The 15,452-nt window shown below is 56.8% G+C and overlaps 1 protein-coding gene across 1 annotated transcript in view; it reads left to right on the top strand.

Annotated features, from left to right (window-relative positions):
* STK11 (serine/threonine kinase 11) overlaps positions 1–15,452 on the top strand; it is a 45,833-nt gene that overhangs the window by 9,944 nt on the left and 20,437 nt on the right. The window contains exons 2-6 of the mRNA XM_054398937.1: positions 3,934–4,017; positions 7,121–7,210; positions 8,778–8,910; positions 9,847–9,983; positions 10,566–10,693. Of these exons, the coding sequence (XP_054254912.1) occupies positions 3,934–4,017; positions 7,121–7,210; positions 8,778–8,910; positions 9,847–9,983; positions 10,566–10,693 (572 nt within the window). The remainder of the gene's footprint in view (positions 1–3,933; positions 4,018–7,120; positions 7,211–8,777; positions 8,911–9,846; positions 9,984–10,565; positions 10,694–15,452) is intronic.

Here is a 15,452-nt window from a genome sequence, read left to right on the forward strand (position 1 = left end):
TGGACTTGGCTGCCCAAGGCTTCATCCAACCTGGCCTTCAGCACCCTGCTGAGGAGGCATCCACAACCTCCCTGGGCAACCTGTTCCAGTGCCTCACCATCCTCTTACTGAAAAACTGCTTCCCAAGATCCAGTCTAAACCTACACCCCCTCAGCTCCAAACCATTCCCCCTTGGCCTGTCTCTAGACACCCTCAGGAGAAGTCCCTCTGCAGCCTTCCTGGAGGATCCCTTCAGGTATTGGAAGGCAGCTCTGAGGTCTCCCCCAGAGTCTTATCCTGGCTGAACAACTCCAGATCATCCATCCCAGCTCACAATCCCTCCCCAGGGCTGCTAAGCCACCACCACTAAGCCACATCCCTCAGCACCACATCCCTCAGCACCCTGAAACCCCTCCAGGGATGGTGACTCCACCACCTCCCTGGGCAGCCTGTGCCAGTGCCTGAGAACCCTTCCTGGGAAGAGATTTTTGTCCTACTAATAACCAGAAGAAATCCAGGTCTTTGTCCCAGAGGGATACCTGATCAGAGAACAGAATTATTTAGGCTGGAGGAGACCTTTGAGCTCAAGTCCCTAACTGTCCCTAATATCACACAGGAGTAAATCTATCATAAAGGAAGAGTCCCTGCAGGAAGTGCTCAGGGACCCTTGAAAGCCTCTAGCCCTGCTTGAATTCCTGCATCTCCTGAGCCTTCAGAAGGAGCCAGCTCAGGCCAGATGCATCCCCAAAGCTTTGTGCTGGCCACAGCTCATTAGCAGAGGCTGACTAATTGTGCAGGCAAGTGGTGAGTGGCTTTGAGCTCCCTGTGTCATGGGTTTGGGCAGAGGCTCTTCCAAAGCTGTGCTCTGAATTCCTTGTAGTGCTGCTTCCAGGAATCCAGGGTGTTGAAATGTGAGCAGGCTGCTTCCAAGTGGGGAGAGAAGGAGAGCTGAGCACAAGGCCAGGAGCAAAGAGCAGAGCCAAGAGCAGGTTCTGCACTTCAGACACCAACAGCACCACCCTGACCTGACTGTCCTGATCCTCCTGTCCCTCCTCATCCCAGCCAGCACCCAGGGGGATTTCACAGGCTGAGTTTAATGCAGAAGATGCTAAAATGTGGTTTGGGGCACACAACCCCAAGAGACAGAGATGAAAGCAGCTGGTAGATGGCAGGGAAGGAGCAATTCTCCCAGCCAAGGAAGAGGACTCCTTGCTCACTGCTGCAGTGGAGAATCACAGAATGGTAGGGGTTGGAAGGGGCCTCTGGAGGGGAGTCCTGGGTCACCTGGAGAAGGTCACACAGGAACACCTCCAGGTGGGTTTTCAGTGTCTCCAGAGATGGAGACTCCACCACCTCTCTGGGCAGCCTGCTCCAGGGCTCCAGCAGCCTTCAGTCACAGAAGTTCCTCCTCATGTTCAGGTGGAACTTCTGCTGGGCAGGTTTGTGCCCACTGCCCCTTGTCCTGGCACTGGGCACCACTGAACACAGCCTGGTGCCACCCTCCTGGCAATGATTCTCCACAAGCAGAGGATTCAGTTCAGGTCTCAGAACTGCTCAGGACTGAAGTTTGGAAGAAATGGAATTTTGGGGTTGATCTGAGTGCCAGACTTTGTGCTGGAATAGGCTGGAGAGGTGTGGACCTGGTGCTTAGGAACTGCTCTGCTCTGGGGAGACCTCACCTGGAGTACTGTTGTCCAGCTCTGGAGCCCTCAGCACAGGAAGGACATGGACCTGATGGAGCAGGTCCAGAGCAGGCCAGGAGAATGATCAAGGAGCTGGAGCACCTCTCCTATAAGGACAGGCTGGGAGAGTTGGAGCTGTTCAGCCTGGGGGAGAAAGCAGCTCCAGGGAGACCTCAGAGCAGCCTTCCAGGACCTGAAGGGGCTGCAGGAGAGCTGGGGAGGGGACTTTGGACAAGGGTTGGGAGTGCCAGGATGAGGGAGAATGGCTTTGAAAGGAGAGGAGATTCAGATGGGAGGTTGGGAGCAAGTTCAGCACCATGAGGGTGGTGGAACACTGTAGAAGGTTGCCCAGGGAGGGAGTTGAGCCCAAATCCTTGGAGGTATTCAAGACACCTGGAAGATGTCCCTGCTGGCTGCAGGGGCTTGGAACTAAATGTCCTGTGGAGGTCCCTTCCAACCCCAACCCTTCTGTGGTTCTGTGACACAGTTTAGTGTTGACCTTGCAGTGCTGTGGCTCAAAGGTTGACCTTGGATGATCTTGAAGGTCTCTTCCAACCACTTATACTCTTGTGCTTCACTGGCAACCCCTCTGCCGTGGTTGGCACCAGGCAGTGCCTACCTGTGCCAGCCAGGAGCACAGGAAGCTGCTGCTGTGGACAGCTGGGGGAAGGGCAAGGGGGGGGGGGGGGGGGAGTTCATCCTGCTCATGATGCTGGTGGCAAACACAGCCTCGAGTGTGGAGGCAGAAGCCTGAGGCCAGTTTATTTCTGCTCCTGGAACTGCAGATGACACTCGAGTGCAAGGAAGCACAAAGTGCAACCAAAAAAGGTTTGGCTGGGAAGTGGCTGCCCTAGATACAGAGATAAACACCAACAGAGGAGAGCTCCAGGGCTTCAGCCACAGGCTGCCACTGAGCAGAGCCCCCCTCCCAGCCCAGGGCTGAGCCTCCTCTTGCAGCCTGGGGCCAAGCCCCCTCCCAGCCCAGGGCTGAGCCTCCTCTTGCAGCCTGGGGCCAAGCCCCCTCCCAGCACAGGGCACAGTCTCCTCTTGCAGCCTGGTGCCAAGCCCCCTCCCAGCACAGGGCACAGTCTCCTCTTGCAGCCTGGTGCCAAGCCCCCTCCCAGCCCAGGGCTGAGCCTCCTCTTGCAGCCTGGTGCCAAGCCCCCTCCCAGCCCAGGGCACAGTCTCCTCTTGCAGGCCAGGGCTGAGCCCCCTCCCAGCCCAGGGCACAGTCTCCTCTTGCAGCCCAGGGCACAGTCTCCTCTTGCAGCCTGGTGCCAAGCCCCCTCCCAGCCCAGGGCACAGTCTCCTCTTGCAGGCCAGCACTGCTCCAGAAGCTTTCACTGGAGCAGAGCTGTTAAAGCTGCATCTCTGAGCCCACCCTCACTTGCTCCTGGTGCTTGACTGGCCCCAGCAGTTTCTGGGCAGTGTTTTGGTTCCAGGGTTGGTCTCTTCTCCCTCGGATCAGGTGATAGAAGGAGAGGCAATGGTCTGAAGTTGTGCCAGGGGAGGGTTAGGTTGGGGATGAGGAGCAAATTGTTTGCTGCAAGAGTGGTCAGGGATTGGAAGAGGCTGCCCAGGGTGGTGGAGTCCCCACCCCTGGAGGTGTTGAGGAAGCCTGGGGCCGTGGCACTTGGGTCTGTGGTTTGGTGGCTCAAAGCCATTGCCTCTCATCCTTTCACTCCGAGCCCTTGTCAAAAGTCAGGGATCTGCTGGAGAGAGTCCCAACAGAGCTACAAGGATGATGAAGGGGCTTGAGCATCTCTGCTGTGAGGAAGGACTGAGAGACCTGGGGCTGGTTAGTCTGGAGAAGGCTGAGAGGGGAGCTGGTGAATGCCTACAAATACCTGAGGGGTGTGTGGCAGGCTGCCTGGTGGTGCCCAGTGACAGGACAAGGACCAAGGGGTGTGAGCTGGACCCCAGGAGGTTCCACCTCAACATGAGGAGAAACTTCTTTGCTGTGAGGGTGCTGGAGGCCTGCAGCAGGCTGCCCAGAGAGGTTGTGGAGTCTCTTTGGAGCCTTCCAAGCCCCACCTGGCTGTGCTCCTGTGTGACCTGCCCTGGGTGCTGCTGCTCTGGTGGTGGTGGTGGGGGGGATCAGACCTGCTGCTCTCTAGAAGTCCCTTCCAACCCCTCCCATTCTACGACTCATCCAACTTGCAGCATCTCAGGGAGCCCTCTGCTTTCCAAAACATTCCTTTTTCTTGCACAGCAGGGAGCTGCAGGCTGCTGAGCACCGGTGCTGAACTCTCTTCCTTTTGTTTCCCTGCAGGGAAATCCAGCTCCTGCGCCGGCTGCGGCACAAGAACGTGATCCAGCTGGTGGATGTGCTGTACAACGAGGAGAAGCAGAAGATATATCCTTTGCTCACCTGGCTCCTCAAGCTTTTCAGCTCCTGGGCTGCTCTGCTGCACTGTTCAATCATCAGAGTTCTGCTTTTAAGGCAGCTTAAAACTGCTTTCCCTGCTGATAAACACACCCCAGAGGGTGGCTCGAGTTGGAAGGCACTTCCAAAGGTCAGCCAGTTCCAACCCCTCTGTAGTCAGCAGGGACACCTCCCACCAGCCCAGGCTGCTCAGGGCCTCATCCAGCCTGGCCTTGAGCACCTCCAGGCAGGAGGCAGCCACAGCCTCCCTGGGCAACCTGTGCCAGGCTCTCCCCACCCTCACTGCCAAGAATTTCTTCCTCCTCTCCACTGTCACTCTCCCCTCTCCCAGCTCAAAGCCATTGTCCTCATCCTGGCACTCCCAGCCCTTGTCAGAAGTCCCTCCCCAGGTCTTCTGTAGCCTCTTTCAGGTCCTGGAAGGTTGCTCTGAGGTCTCCCTGGAGCCTTCTCTTCTCCAGGCTGAACAGCCCCAACTCTCCCAGCCTGTCCCCCCAGCAGAGGTTCTCCAGTGCTCTGATCATCCTCCTGGCCTCCTCTGGCCCTTCCCCAGCAGTTAGGTCATGGTATAAAAGGTTGCTTTTCTTTTTGGCAGTGGTTTCTAACCACTGCCTTCCAACTGCAGCCCTTTCAGAAACTGCCTCATGTCATTGTGTGCTTTAATTAGCCCAAGCACTCTGCCACCAGCAAAGGCAGGACGACTTCTTGCTCCTGTTCTGCAGCCTTCCCTGGCCCCGGGGACTGCACTTCAATCAGTGGCCGGTGGAAGAAGCTGAGCTGCTGAAAGCGTGGGGGAAAAAGGAGCCCGAGAGGGACCTCGTGTGTCGGTAGCAGGAGATGACAGCTCCCAGTGCTGGTGCACAGGCAGCACCTCTCTGAGCCTGCAGGGATCACAGAATGGGATGGGTTGGAAGGGACCTCCAAAGCTCATCCAGGCCAACTCCCCCTGCAGTCAGCAGGGACATCCTCCCTTAGATCAGGTTGCTCAGAGCCCTCTCCAGCCTCATCTTGGATATCTCCAAGGATTCGAGCCTCAACTCCCTCCCTGGGCAACCTGTTGCAGTGTTCCAGCAGCCTCCTGCTGCAGAACTGGTTCCTCACATCCAATCTCAATCTGCTCTGCTCTCATTTCAAACCATTGGCCCTTGTCCTGTCCCTGCAGGCCTTTGGAAAGTCCATCTGCAGCCTTTCTGCAGCCCCTGCAGGTACTGGAAGGCTGCTCTGAGGTCTCCCTGGAGCCTTCTGCTCTCTAGGCTGAACAACCCCAACTCCCTCAGCCTGTCCCTGTAGCAGAGGTGCTCCAGCCCTCTGATCTTCCTTGCTTTGCTGTCTGAATAGCAGTGGTTGATGAAAGCAAAGTGGTTTTCAGTCCTTTCCCCTTGCCAGGTTGGCTTCACTCTCTGTATCTTTCTCTATTTCTACACTCTTAGAAGATTTGTCTCTAGGTGCTCCTGTAGATTGGAGCTTGGAGAGGGGAGACTGAGAGTGGAGATGAGGAAGCAATTGTTGAGAGTGAGGGTGGGGAGAGCCTGGCACAGGTTGCCCAGGGAGGCTGTGGATGTCCCCTCCCTGGAGGTGCTCAAGGCCAGGCTGCATGAGGCCCTGAGCAGCCTGGGCTGGGGGGAGGTGTCCCTGCCCATGGCAGGGGTCTGGATCTGGATGATCTCCAGAGGCCCCTTCCAACCCAACCCATTCTGTGTCACTCAAAGGGGGAGGAGCTGGTGGCTTCCACATCACTCAGAAGCAGTTCACAGATTTCTTCCAGACTAGGAATGACTTCTGGAAGCCCTTCCTGCTGGTCCTGCTTCTGCTGGCTGGCATCATGCCCACCATGAAATCCCAGGGGGCTTGGGTGCCCCTCTGAAGGGCAGCTCCTGTTTGGAACATCACAGGAGCTGGATGAGTTCCCACCATGTTCTGAGCTCCTGGCCAGAAAGTGCTGCAAAAGGAGCAGCCCCAAGCTTTAGCACAGGTCCCACTGGAAGCACAGAGCAGCTCTGGAGCCTCTCCTGCCCTGAGAGTTAAGGTGCTCCTGGGGCACAAGGAATTTATTTCAGGCTGAGGTCAAGAAGGCATCTGCCAGCCGTGATTAGAGTGAGCAGAGCAGGGGCTGGGCAGCAGGGGCTGGGCAGCAGGGGCTGGGCAGCAAGGGCTGGGCAGCAGGGGCTGGGCAGCAAGGGCTGGGCAGCAGGGGCTGGGCAGCAGGGGCTGGGCAGCAGGGGCTGGCTGCCATCATGCTCTGCTCCTCATCTGGAGGGTGCACTCCCTTGGCAGAGCCAGCAGATGTCTCAGGGTCTGCTCCTCCAGGCTCCTCTCAGCACAATCTGCCTTTCAAAGCTGCAGGAGAGGAGGAGACCCGAGGCAATCCTTGCTTCAGGCACTTGTGTACTTCCCATTGTTTGCTTAAAGCTTAAAGAGAGGAAAACTGAGACTGTGCTGCAAGGGAATGAGGCCTGGGAAGTGCTACCAGTTCCTGGTCTGCCCTGGTAACTTTTTTTTTTTTTTTTTTTTTTTTTTAACCTATGCAGATCAAAAAGAGCTTCCCAGTTCTCTAGGGAACCTTCCCCCTGCTGCTGAAGTGCCACAGTGGCCCTGGGGCTGAGCAGCACCTCCAGCCCTGTCACTGTGCAGCAGGAGATGAAGAGTCACCAGCTTGGGGAAGGTGCTGGAGACCTCTAGTGCAGGGCAGGGGCAGAACTCAGCCTGCAGCTCTCCTGCTGGGGCTCTCCTGCCTTTTTGGAGGCACACCTCAGGGTGTTTATTGTCCCATTTCTGGCATTCTTGTGGCATCTCCAACTTCTGTGGAGTTCCCATCCTGTTGCAGGTCTGCCCACAGCTGAGCATCAAGCAGAAGATACTTCCTTGGTGGGTTCTGTGCCTCCTCTTCCTCCTGTCAGCTGGAGGAAGGTTGCTGCCTCGGGAGGTGCAGCACAGCTTGGCCTCTGCCTCTCCAGTGTGTGGCTCCCCAGCAGTGCCTGTGTGCAGCTCCCAGTGGCACTGGAGTGGGGCTGCAGGCCTCAGACAGTGTTTGCCTGAGGCACGTGGAACCCTGAAGCTTCCTTAACTGGGCCTTCACGTATATGGTGATGGAATACTGTGTGTGTGGGATGCAGGAGATGCTGGACAGTGTCCCAGAAAAGAGGTTTCCAGTTTTTCAGGCTCATGGGTAAGTAGAGTTTGGTTCCTTGGGCTGAGTTCACCTCTCCCCACTCTGCTCTCTGGAGCTGAGGAGCACGTCCTGCCCTGTTGCTTGGACAAGCAGAACTGGCTTTGTGTTTCCATCCATGGGGAAAGGTGGAAGGCTAAAGCAGCTGTGGCAGGGATAACCCTTGGATTCTGGGAAGAAGCCTTTCTCCTGAACCTTCTGTTACTGTACTTCATCTTTTCCCCTTCCTGCCCCACTCCTGCTGTTAGTGAGGGTGGAGGTGATGGAGGAATCCCTTCGGGCTTGCCCTGCCTAAAGAGGGCCAAGACACAGGGTTCAGTGTCAGGAGAGAGATTAGAAGAGCTTTGGGTGGATTAGGGCTTGGCAGGATCCAGCAGGATCTGTTAGCTTGTTTGGGAAGCAGGCAGGGCAGGCTGGAGCCCTTTCCACCCTGCAAGCAGAGGAACAGATGGAAGAAGGTAGCTGTGAACATCAAACCTGGGCAGGCCTGGGGGACCTGCAGCCTTCTCTGTTTGCATGTTGGGTTGAACAAAGCTCTCTGAGGCTGTGGAGCACAGACAAGTTGGGTGTTTCTGGGTATTATGGGATAAACTTGGCATGCACAGCTTCACAGATTGCATTGGGTTAGAAGGGACCCTCCAAGGGCATCTTGGCCAACCCCCTGCAGGCAGCAGGGACAGCTCCAGCCAGAGCAGGCTGCTCAGGGCCACATAAGTCTGACCTTGGAGATCTCCAGGGATGGAGCCTCAACCACCTCCCTGGGCAACCTGTGCCAGTGTCTGCCCAGCCCTCACTGTGCAGAGCTTCCTCCCAAGGTCCAACTCTGCCCTGCTCCAGTTCCAAACCATTGCCCCTCAGCCTATCCCCACAGCCCCTTCTGCACAATCCCTCCCCAGCCTGCCTGGAGGTCTCCTTCAGATACTGAAATGCAGCTCTAAGGTCTCCCTGGAGCCTTCTCTTCTCCAGGCTGAACAGCCCCAACTCTCCCATAGCAGAGGTTCTCCATCCCTCTTGCCATCTTGGCCTCTTCTGGACCCTCTCCATCAGGTCCATCTCTCTTTTGGGTTGAGGACTCCACAGCTGGCCCCAGCCCTGCAGGTGAGGTCTGCCCAGAGCAGAGCAGAGGGGCAGGATCCTCTCTCTCCAGCTCTGGCCACACTGCTTTGGATGCAGCCCAGGCTGCCCTTGGCCTTTGTGCTGCCAGTGCCCACTGCTGGCTCCTGGCCAGCCTCTCCCCCACCCCCAGCACCCCCAAGTCCTTCCCTGCAGGGCTGCTCTCATCCCAGCCTGGATTGGTACCGAGGGTTGTCCTGCCCTAAGTGCAGGGCTTTGCACTTTGCCTTCTTGAACCTCCTGAGGTTCTCCTCAGCCACCTCTCCAGGTCCCTCTGCCTGGCTCCCATCCTGCCCTTCAGTCCTGTCAGCTGCACCTCTCAGCTTGGTGTCAGCTGCAGCCCTGCTGAGGGGGCCTCAGTCTCTGTCTGTATCCTCACAAGCACTGCCAGCCTCGTCCTGTTGTAGCAGTGACATCCTTGCCCTTTATCTCCTTCTCTTACCTCTCTCTGCAGGTATTTCTGCCAGCTTATAGATGGCCTGGAATACCTGCACAGCCAAGGGATTGTCCACAAGGATATAAAACCTGGGAACCTCCTGCTGACAACCAATGGGACACTGAAAATCTCGGATTTAGGCGTAGCAGAGGTAGGTGAAGGGTGCAGGGGAGGCAAGCAGGATGTGTCCTGGCTCTGGAGCAGCTTTGTGGTGTCACAGGGATCATTTCTGGTGCAGTTGGGCTTTTTGGGTAGGGTTTGCAGAGTGCTCCAGAGTGACTCTTGAGTGTTTGTTGCTGTTGGTTAAACACTTCAGTTGGGCAACCAGCAGCAGCCACAGGAACAACCTGGGAAAGGGGATAAAGGAAAACATCAGTCTTGGACAGACCCAGAAGTGAGGTGAAATGGTGATGAGATGAATAAACCTCAGCCTTCAGAGGGTCATTGAGGTTGGGAAAGCCCTCTGAGAGCATCCAGTCCAAGCAGCAACCCAACCCCACCATGGCCACCAAACTATGGCCCCAAGTGCCATGGCCACAGGGTTCTGGAACCGCTCTAGGGATGGGGACTCCACCACCTCCCTGGGCAGCCTGTGCCAATGCCAGGCCACTCAGATTTTTCCTCCTTATCCTCCCCTGGTGCAGCTTGAGACCATTTCCTCGTGTCCTGTCATTAGTCACTGGAGACAAGAGCCCAACCCCCAGCTCACTGCAGCCTCCTCTCAGGGAGCTGTAGGGAGCAAGGAGGTCTCCCCTCAGCCTCCTCTTCTCCAGACTAAACAGCCCCAGCTCCCTCCTTTTCTCCAGACCCCTCCCCAGCTTGGTTGCCCTTCATAGAATAGTTTGGGTTGGAGAAGACCTCATCCAGTCCAACCATCAGCCCAGCACCACCGTGGCCACTAAACCATCTTAGCTGGGTAGGAGACAGGCAAGGACCCTAGCTGCTGTGCTTGGTGGCACATCCTGGCAGGCGAGCAGCTGGCCAGCAGCAGCAGAGTTGTCCCTTTTGGTGTCCTGGGTGAAACTCCTGCAGCCAGAGGTGGTTTGCCTCAGAGCTCTGGAGCTGATGCAGCTCCCTTCTGCCCCAGGCCTTGCATCCCTTCGCGGAGGACGACACGTGCAGGACGAGCCAGGGGTCGCCAGCATTCCAGCCACCAGAGATTGCCAATGGCCTTGACACCTTCTCAGGCTTCAAAGTGGACATCTGGTCTGCGGGGGTCACGCTGTAAGTGCCCCTGGAGCAGCCAGGCAGCAGCTGCAAGAAGGATCCAGCAGCCCCCAGATAGCTCCGGACGCTGCTGTCTGCTGCCGTCACCGCTCGGGGGAAGGAGGGGGTGGGGGTGGTGGGGAGGGGGTGGTGGTGGTGGGGAGGGGGTGGGGGTGGTGGGGAGGGGGTGGTGGTAGTGGGGAGAGGGTATTAGTCCCTTCTGGGGGTGGTTTGGTGTTGCCCAAAGCAGCTGGGTTGTGAGGAGCAGACTTTTCTAGTCTGGGTGAGGGCCTCTCTGCCAGCAGTTTCTCAGCATCCGAGGTGTGCAGCTTCTGCAGTCATCAAAACCACGAAGACCTCAGGTGTTTATTTTTAAGTTCCTTCCCTCCCAGGCTGTCAGGGAGGTGTCTGGGGTGGCTTTGACTCATGGGGACAAAGAAGTTGTGCTGGAGGAGGGCTGAGTTTCCAACTGTTCTCTGACATTCAGCTTTTAGCTTCCCCCTCCCCTCCTCCGTTTGGATTTCTGCAGTCACCTGAGAACTTCCTCACCTGCTCTTTGTGCTTCTCCTTCTCACCCAGCTGCTCCCTCTGCCCCCACAGGTACAACATCACAACGGGTCTGTACCCCTTTGAGGGGGATAACATCTACAAACTGTTTGAGAACATCGGGAAGGGAGACTACACAATCCCAGAGGACTGTGGGCCGCCACTCTCAGACTTGTTGAGAGGTGAGTCCCCAGCAGACACCACCCAGCCTCAGCCCTGGCACAGCAGTGTGAGCCCCTGTGGCCAAAAGGGCCAATGACATCCTGGGCTGCAGCAAGAGAAGTGTGGCCAGCAGCTCTAGGGAGGTTCTCCTCCCCCTCTACTCTGCCCTGCTGAGATCACAGCTGAGTAATGAGGTCCTGAGCTGCTTGCCTTGGGGCAAGCCCAGCTGAGAGCTTCCTGTTGGTGCTGGAGGTTGTTCAGGAAGGTGGGAAGACAAAAGCAGAAGGATGGTTTGGGGGTGCTCAACCTCCACAAGCACATTTCAGGGTCACTGTTGGAGTGGTGCTCACTGGCTGCAGAGGTTGAAGGGCTGGGCAAGGGGACTGACCCTGTTGTGCTTGTGGGGACAGGAACAGGGAGATAGGTTCAGAAGCTGGGGTGCAGCAAGAGAAGTGAGGCCAGCAGGGCTTGGGAGGTTCTCCTCCCCCTCTGCTCTGCCCTGCTGAGACCACAGCTGGAATCCTGTGTCCAGTTCTGGGCTCCCCAGTTCAAGAGGGACAGAGAGCTGCTGGAGAGAGTCCAGCAGTGGCTATGAGGATGATGAAGGGACTGGAAGATCTCTGCTGTGAAGAAAGGCTGAGAGCCCTGGGGCTGGTTAGTCTGGAGAGGAGAAGGCTGAGAGGGAATCTGATCAATGTCTGTAAATATCTGAGGGGTAGGGGCAAGAAGGGGCCAGGCTCTGTTGGGGGTGCCCAGTGACAGGAGAAGGAACAAGAGAGACCAGCTGGTTCTTAGAAATTCATAGAATGGTTTGGGATGGAAGGGATCTTAAAGCTCAGCCAGTTCCAACTCCCCTGCCATGGGCAGGGACACCTCCCACCAGCCCAGGCTGCTCAAGGCCTCATCCAGCCTGGCCTTGAACACCTCCAGGGAGGAGGGGGTAGCCACAGCCTGTTCCAGTGTCTCACCACCCTTCCTGGAAAGAATTTCTTCCTCATCTCCACCCTCAATCTCCCTTCTTTCATTTATGCTTCTGGTGCTCTGAGAAGCTTTTAGATCTAAAGACAAAAACCACACAAGGTGAGGTTTCAGATGACCTCCCAGCATCGATTCAGGCTTTGCAAATGAGAAGACTCCATTAAACTCCTTGCCCAAGCTCTCTGTAATGTGAAATTCTGAGTGCTCAGCTTCTGTTCTCCCTCCTCATCACCCTCTGCTCTGAATTTATTTGCTTCTGTCCCACTTGTCTCCTTTCTTCCCCCTCCCAAATTTAGAGCTGTGGGGATGTTGGAGCAGACTGGCTGGTGCCCACTTTCACAGCTGGGCTGTGCTGGAAGCAGCAGTGGCACTTTTCTGGGTAGGAGGGCAGAGAGTTGTGGCTTTTGTTGGGTTCTTCTTCTTCTTCCTGCCACTTACTGCAACAGTTTGAGGTTTGAACAGTGTCTGCTTCAGCCAGCAGCCCAGTCCAGGGCAGCTCTTAGGCTGTGTGGAGCAGCCAGTGGTGGTCTGGCAGCAGATGGGAGATGATTCCAGCCCCTGGGAGATCCTAACCAGAGCTGCTCCCACTGGCAGGGAAGCAGCTGGGTGCAAGTGGTGCTCTCCTGCTCTGCCTTCAGCTGGTTGGGAAGGATCAGACCTCAGCTAGGAGGTGGCACCAGCTTGTTTCAGGTTGATTTCTTTGCTCCTTGTGCCAGCCAGGGTTAGGAGGTCACTGGGGGTGCAGGGCTGTGGGGCAGTCACCCTCCCCAGCCTGGAGAACAGAAGACTGAGAGATCTTTAATTAATATCTAGAAATATCTGAGGGGTGGGGGGCAAGAAGGGACCAGGCTGGCTGTAACAGACCAAATGGATACAGACTGGAAGCCAGGAGGTTCCACCTCAGCAGGAGGAGAAACTTCTGTGGGGTGAGGCTGCTGGAGGCCTGCAGCAGGCTGCCCAGAGAGGTTGTGGAGTCTCCTCCTCTGGAGCCTTTCAGGACCCATCTGGAGGTGTTCCTGGGTGACTGCTGTGGCAGGGGGGGTTGGACTCAATCTCCAGAGGTGTCCCTTCCAACCCCTACCATTCTCTGATTCCCCCTCTGATTCTGCTGGGAGCAGAGCTGCTGTCCCCACCTTGGTGGGGCAGGGGGGAAGGTCTGTGCTGTGTCCTCTGCACGTTCCCAGTGCTGCTGCACTTTGTGGCCAGCCCAAAGCTTCACCATTCCAAAGGATTCCCTGGCTGCAGTTTTGCCTCTGGCTGCCTGTGAGCTCCCAGCTGCTGCCAGGAGCTGCAGCTCCAGCCTGGCCCCCAGCAGGTCCCTTCCAGCTCAGTGCTGCTGCTGTTGGTGTCCTGGCTGGGTGCTGGGTGGCAGCAGGTGGTGCTGGGTGGCAGCAGGTGGTGCTGTCTGTCCGAGCTCTGCCACTGCTGCTGCCACCACCGACTGGGCTCCCCACAGCCCCCTGCTGCTGAGGGGGTGGCAGCTCTCCTCCCCCTGCATTCCCACTGCTAGGAGACTCTTTGAGCTCCTCTGGCCCTGTGCCCATTGTGCACTGAGTTTATTTCCATGTGTTTCCCAAAGCAGCCAACAGCTCTCCCAACATCCAGGCAGTGTCAGAGTCACCGAAAGGCTTGCAAGGGAGCCTCAAAGGGAGGTTGTGGCTGCTCCCTCCCTGGAGGTGCTCAAGGCCAGGCTGGATGAGGCCTTGAGCAACCTGGGCTGGGGGGAGGTGTCCCTGCCCATGGCAGGGGGTTGGAGCTGGATGAGCTTTGAGATCCCTTCCAATCCAAACAAATCTGAATCTTGTCCAGCCCCCTGTGTGACCTCCCTGTGTCCAGGGCCACAGCAAGTTTGACCTCCAGGGATGGAGCCTCAACCAACCTCCCTGGGCAGCCCTTTCCAGTGTCTTCCAACCCTCACTGTGCAGAACTTCCTCCCGAGGTCCAACCTCACTCTGCCCTGCTCCAGTTCCAAACCACTGCCCCTCAGCCTATCCCCACAGCCCCTTCTGCACAGCCCCTCCCCAGCCTGCCTGCAGGTCCCCTTCAGGTACTGAAATGCAGCTCTGAGGTCTCCCTGGAGCCTTCTCTTCTCCAGGCTGCACAGCCCCAACTCCCCCAGCCTGTCCTCATGGGAGAGGTTCTCCAGCCCTCTGCTGATCTCTGTGGCCATCACTGGCTCTCAGCCCAGCAGCAGCTCACCTCTGGCAGCTCAGCCCTTCCAGACCCTGCCTGTTCCCTCTGCACTGCCCCCAGGGAACCAATGTCCTGATCCACAGCTGCTCTTGGAGTGTTCTGAATGCTGGCTCAAAACATGGCTGGTTTTATGAGCTTGGGAATTGCCCAGATGGAGTAAATCCTGCTCCATCCATCTGGCCTGGCCACCAGCCTCCTAAAGCACCCAGCAGAACCCATTTGAGACTGGTAGAAGCCTCTCAGCTGCACTTAGTGTAGTCCCCCAGGGAGGGCAAGCAGTTGTTTCTCTTTTCTGGTCCTGAGGATGTTGCTGGGCTTAGAATCTCGTGCTTTGGGAGCAGAACAACTCCTTTTTAGTTCTCTTTTCATCTCTCTCAGGCCTGGAGCCAAAATTTCCTGCTGCTCCTTCTGCCTCCTTGGAAAGAGAGCAGCCTCTTGCCTGATGTCCTCTGTGCATCTCTCACAGCCTGAGCTGTCTGCTTCCTCCTGGCCACTGTCTTTGTCTTCATCCCTTCTGTGTTTGGACACCAGAGAGGCAGAGGAGCTTGCCCTGGGGGGATGTCTGTGCCTGCCCACTTGAGCCTTTCTTCCCGGGTGGTGGGAAGCACAAAGGACTCCTTTAACTCTCCTCCCTCCTCTTGTCAAGCACCTGTCACCCAGTGACAGCTGCCCAAACCTCCTCATCTTCTCCTTCCTCAGCCCCACACACGTTTTCCAGCAGCTGGGAGGGCAGAGTGGACCTGAAGTGATGGAATTGGGGTGGGGGGTGGAATTGTTCTGGAAGGCTGAGCATCTCCACAGCCCAGCAGGCAGGCAGCTGCAGGAGGAGAGGGCTGAGCCTGGTGCTGGTGACACTACGTAGCTATGGTGACAAAACCTCAGCACTTCCCAGCCCTTGCTTCTCCTCCAGCTGCATTTCCTGCTCAGGTGCCTCCCTCCTTCTGCAGCAGGTTGCAGCTGAAGCAGAGAGCTGTGGCTTAAACCTCAGCAGGGGCTGGCTGGTGTCTGCCTCCCAGCAGCACAGAGCACCCCCTCCCCGAGCTCAGCTCTGCCTCACCAGAGGCTCTTTGGCCCTTTGTGTGGCTTTTCAAAGCCTCCTCCAAGCACTCTGCCGTGCTGCAAGCTTTTGTTGTGCCTTCCTGAGGAGGAGTTGAGGGTGCTGCGAAGTGTTTGTTTCCTCCTGGCCTCTGCCTGCTGCGGTGACCCCAGCAGGGGGCTGGCTGGGAGGCAGACACCAGGAGACACTTTGAAAGGCTTTCTGCTGGCTGCTCCCGCGGTGGGTTTGTTCCTTTTCTCCTTCCTGAGCTTGGTTTTGCTGCTGCTTTTTTTTTTTTTTTTTTTTTTTCCCCCCCCCCTGTTATTGTCTGTTCCTCTTTCCAGCAGAAGCAGAGTTGAGAGGACTTAAAGCTTCTGTGGCATTTGACTTGTAAAGAGGCTCACATGGCTCTGTGTTCCCAGGGATTAGTTGGGCTGCTGCTCCTCTGTTTGTCTCCCTAATCAGGGATGAAGCTTTATTTATACTCTCCAGTGATGGAACAGAGCAGGGCCAGTGCTGCTCTGGGATCTGTGTGTGCAGGCTGCAAAGGTGTCTGGCAGTTAGCAGCATTT

This window comes from Indicator indicator, unplaced genomic scaffold, assembly GCF_027791375.1.
Source record: "Indicator indicator isolate 239-I01 unplaced genomic scaffold, UM_Iind_1.1 iindUn_scaffold_206, whole genome shotgun sequence".
NCBI lineage: Eukaryota > Metazoa > Chordata > Aves > Piciformes > Indicatoridae > Indicator > Indicator indicator.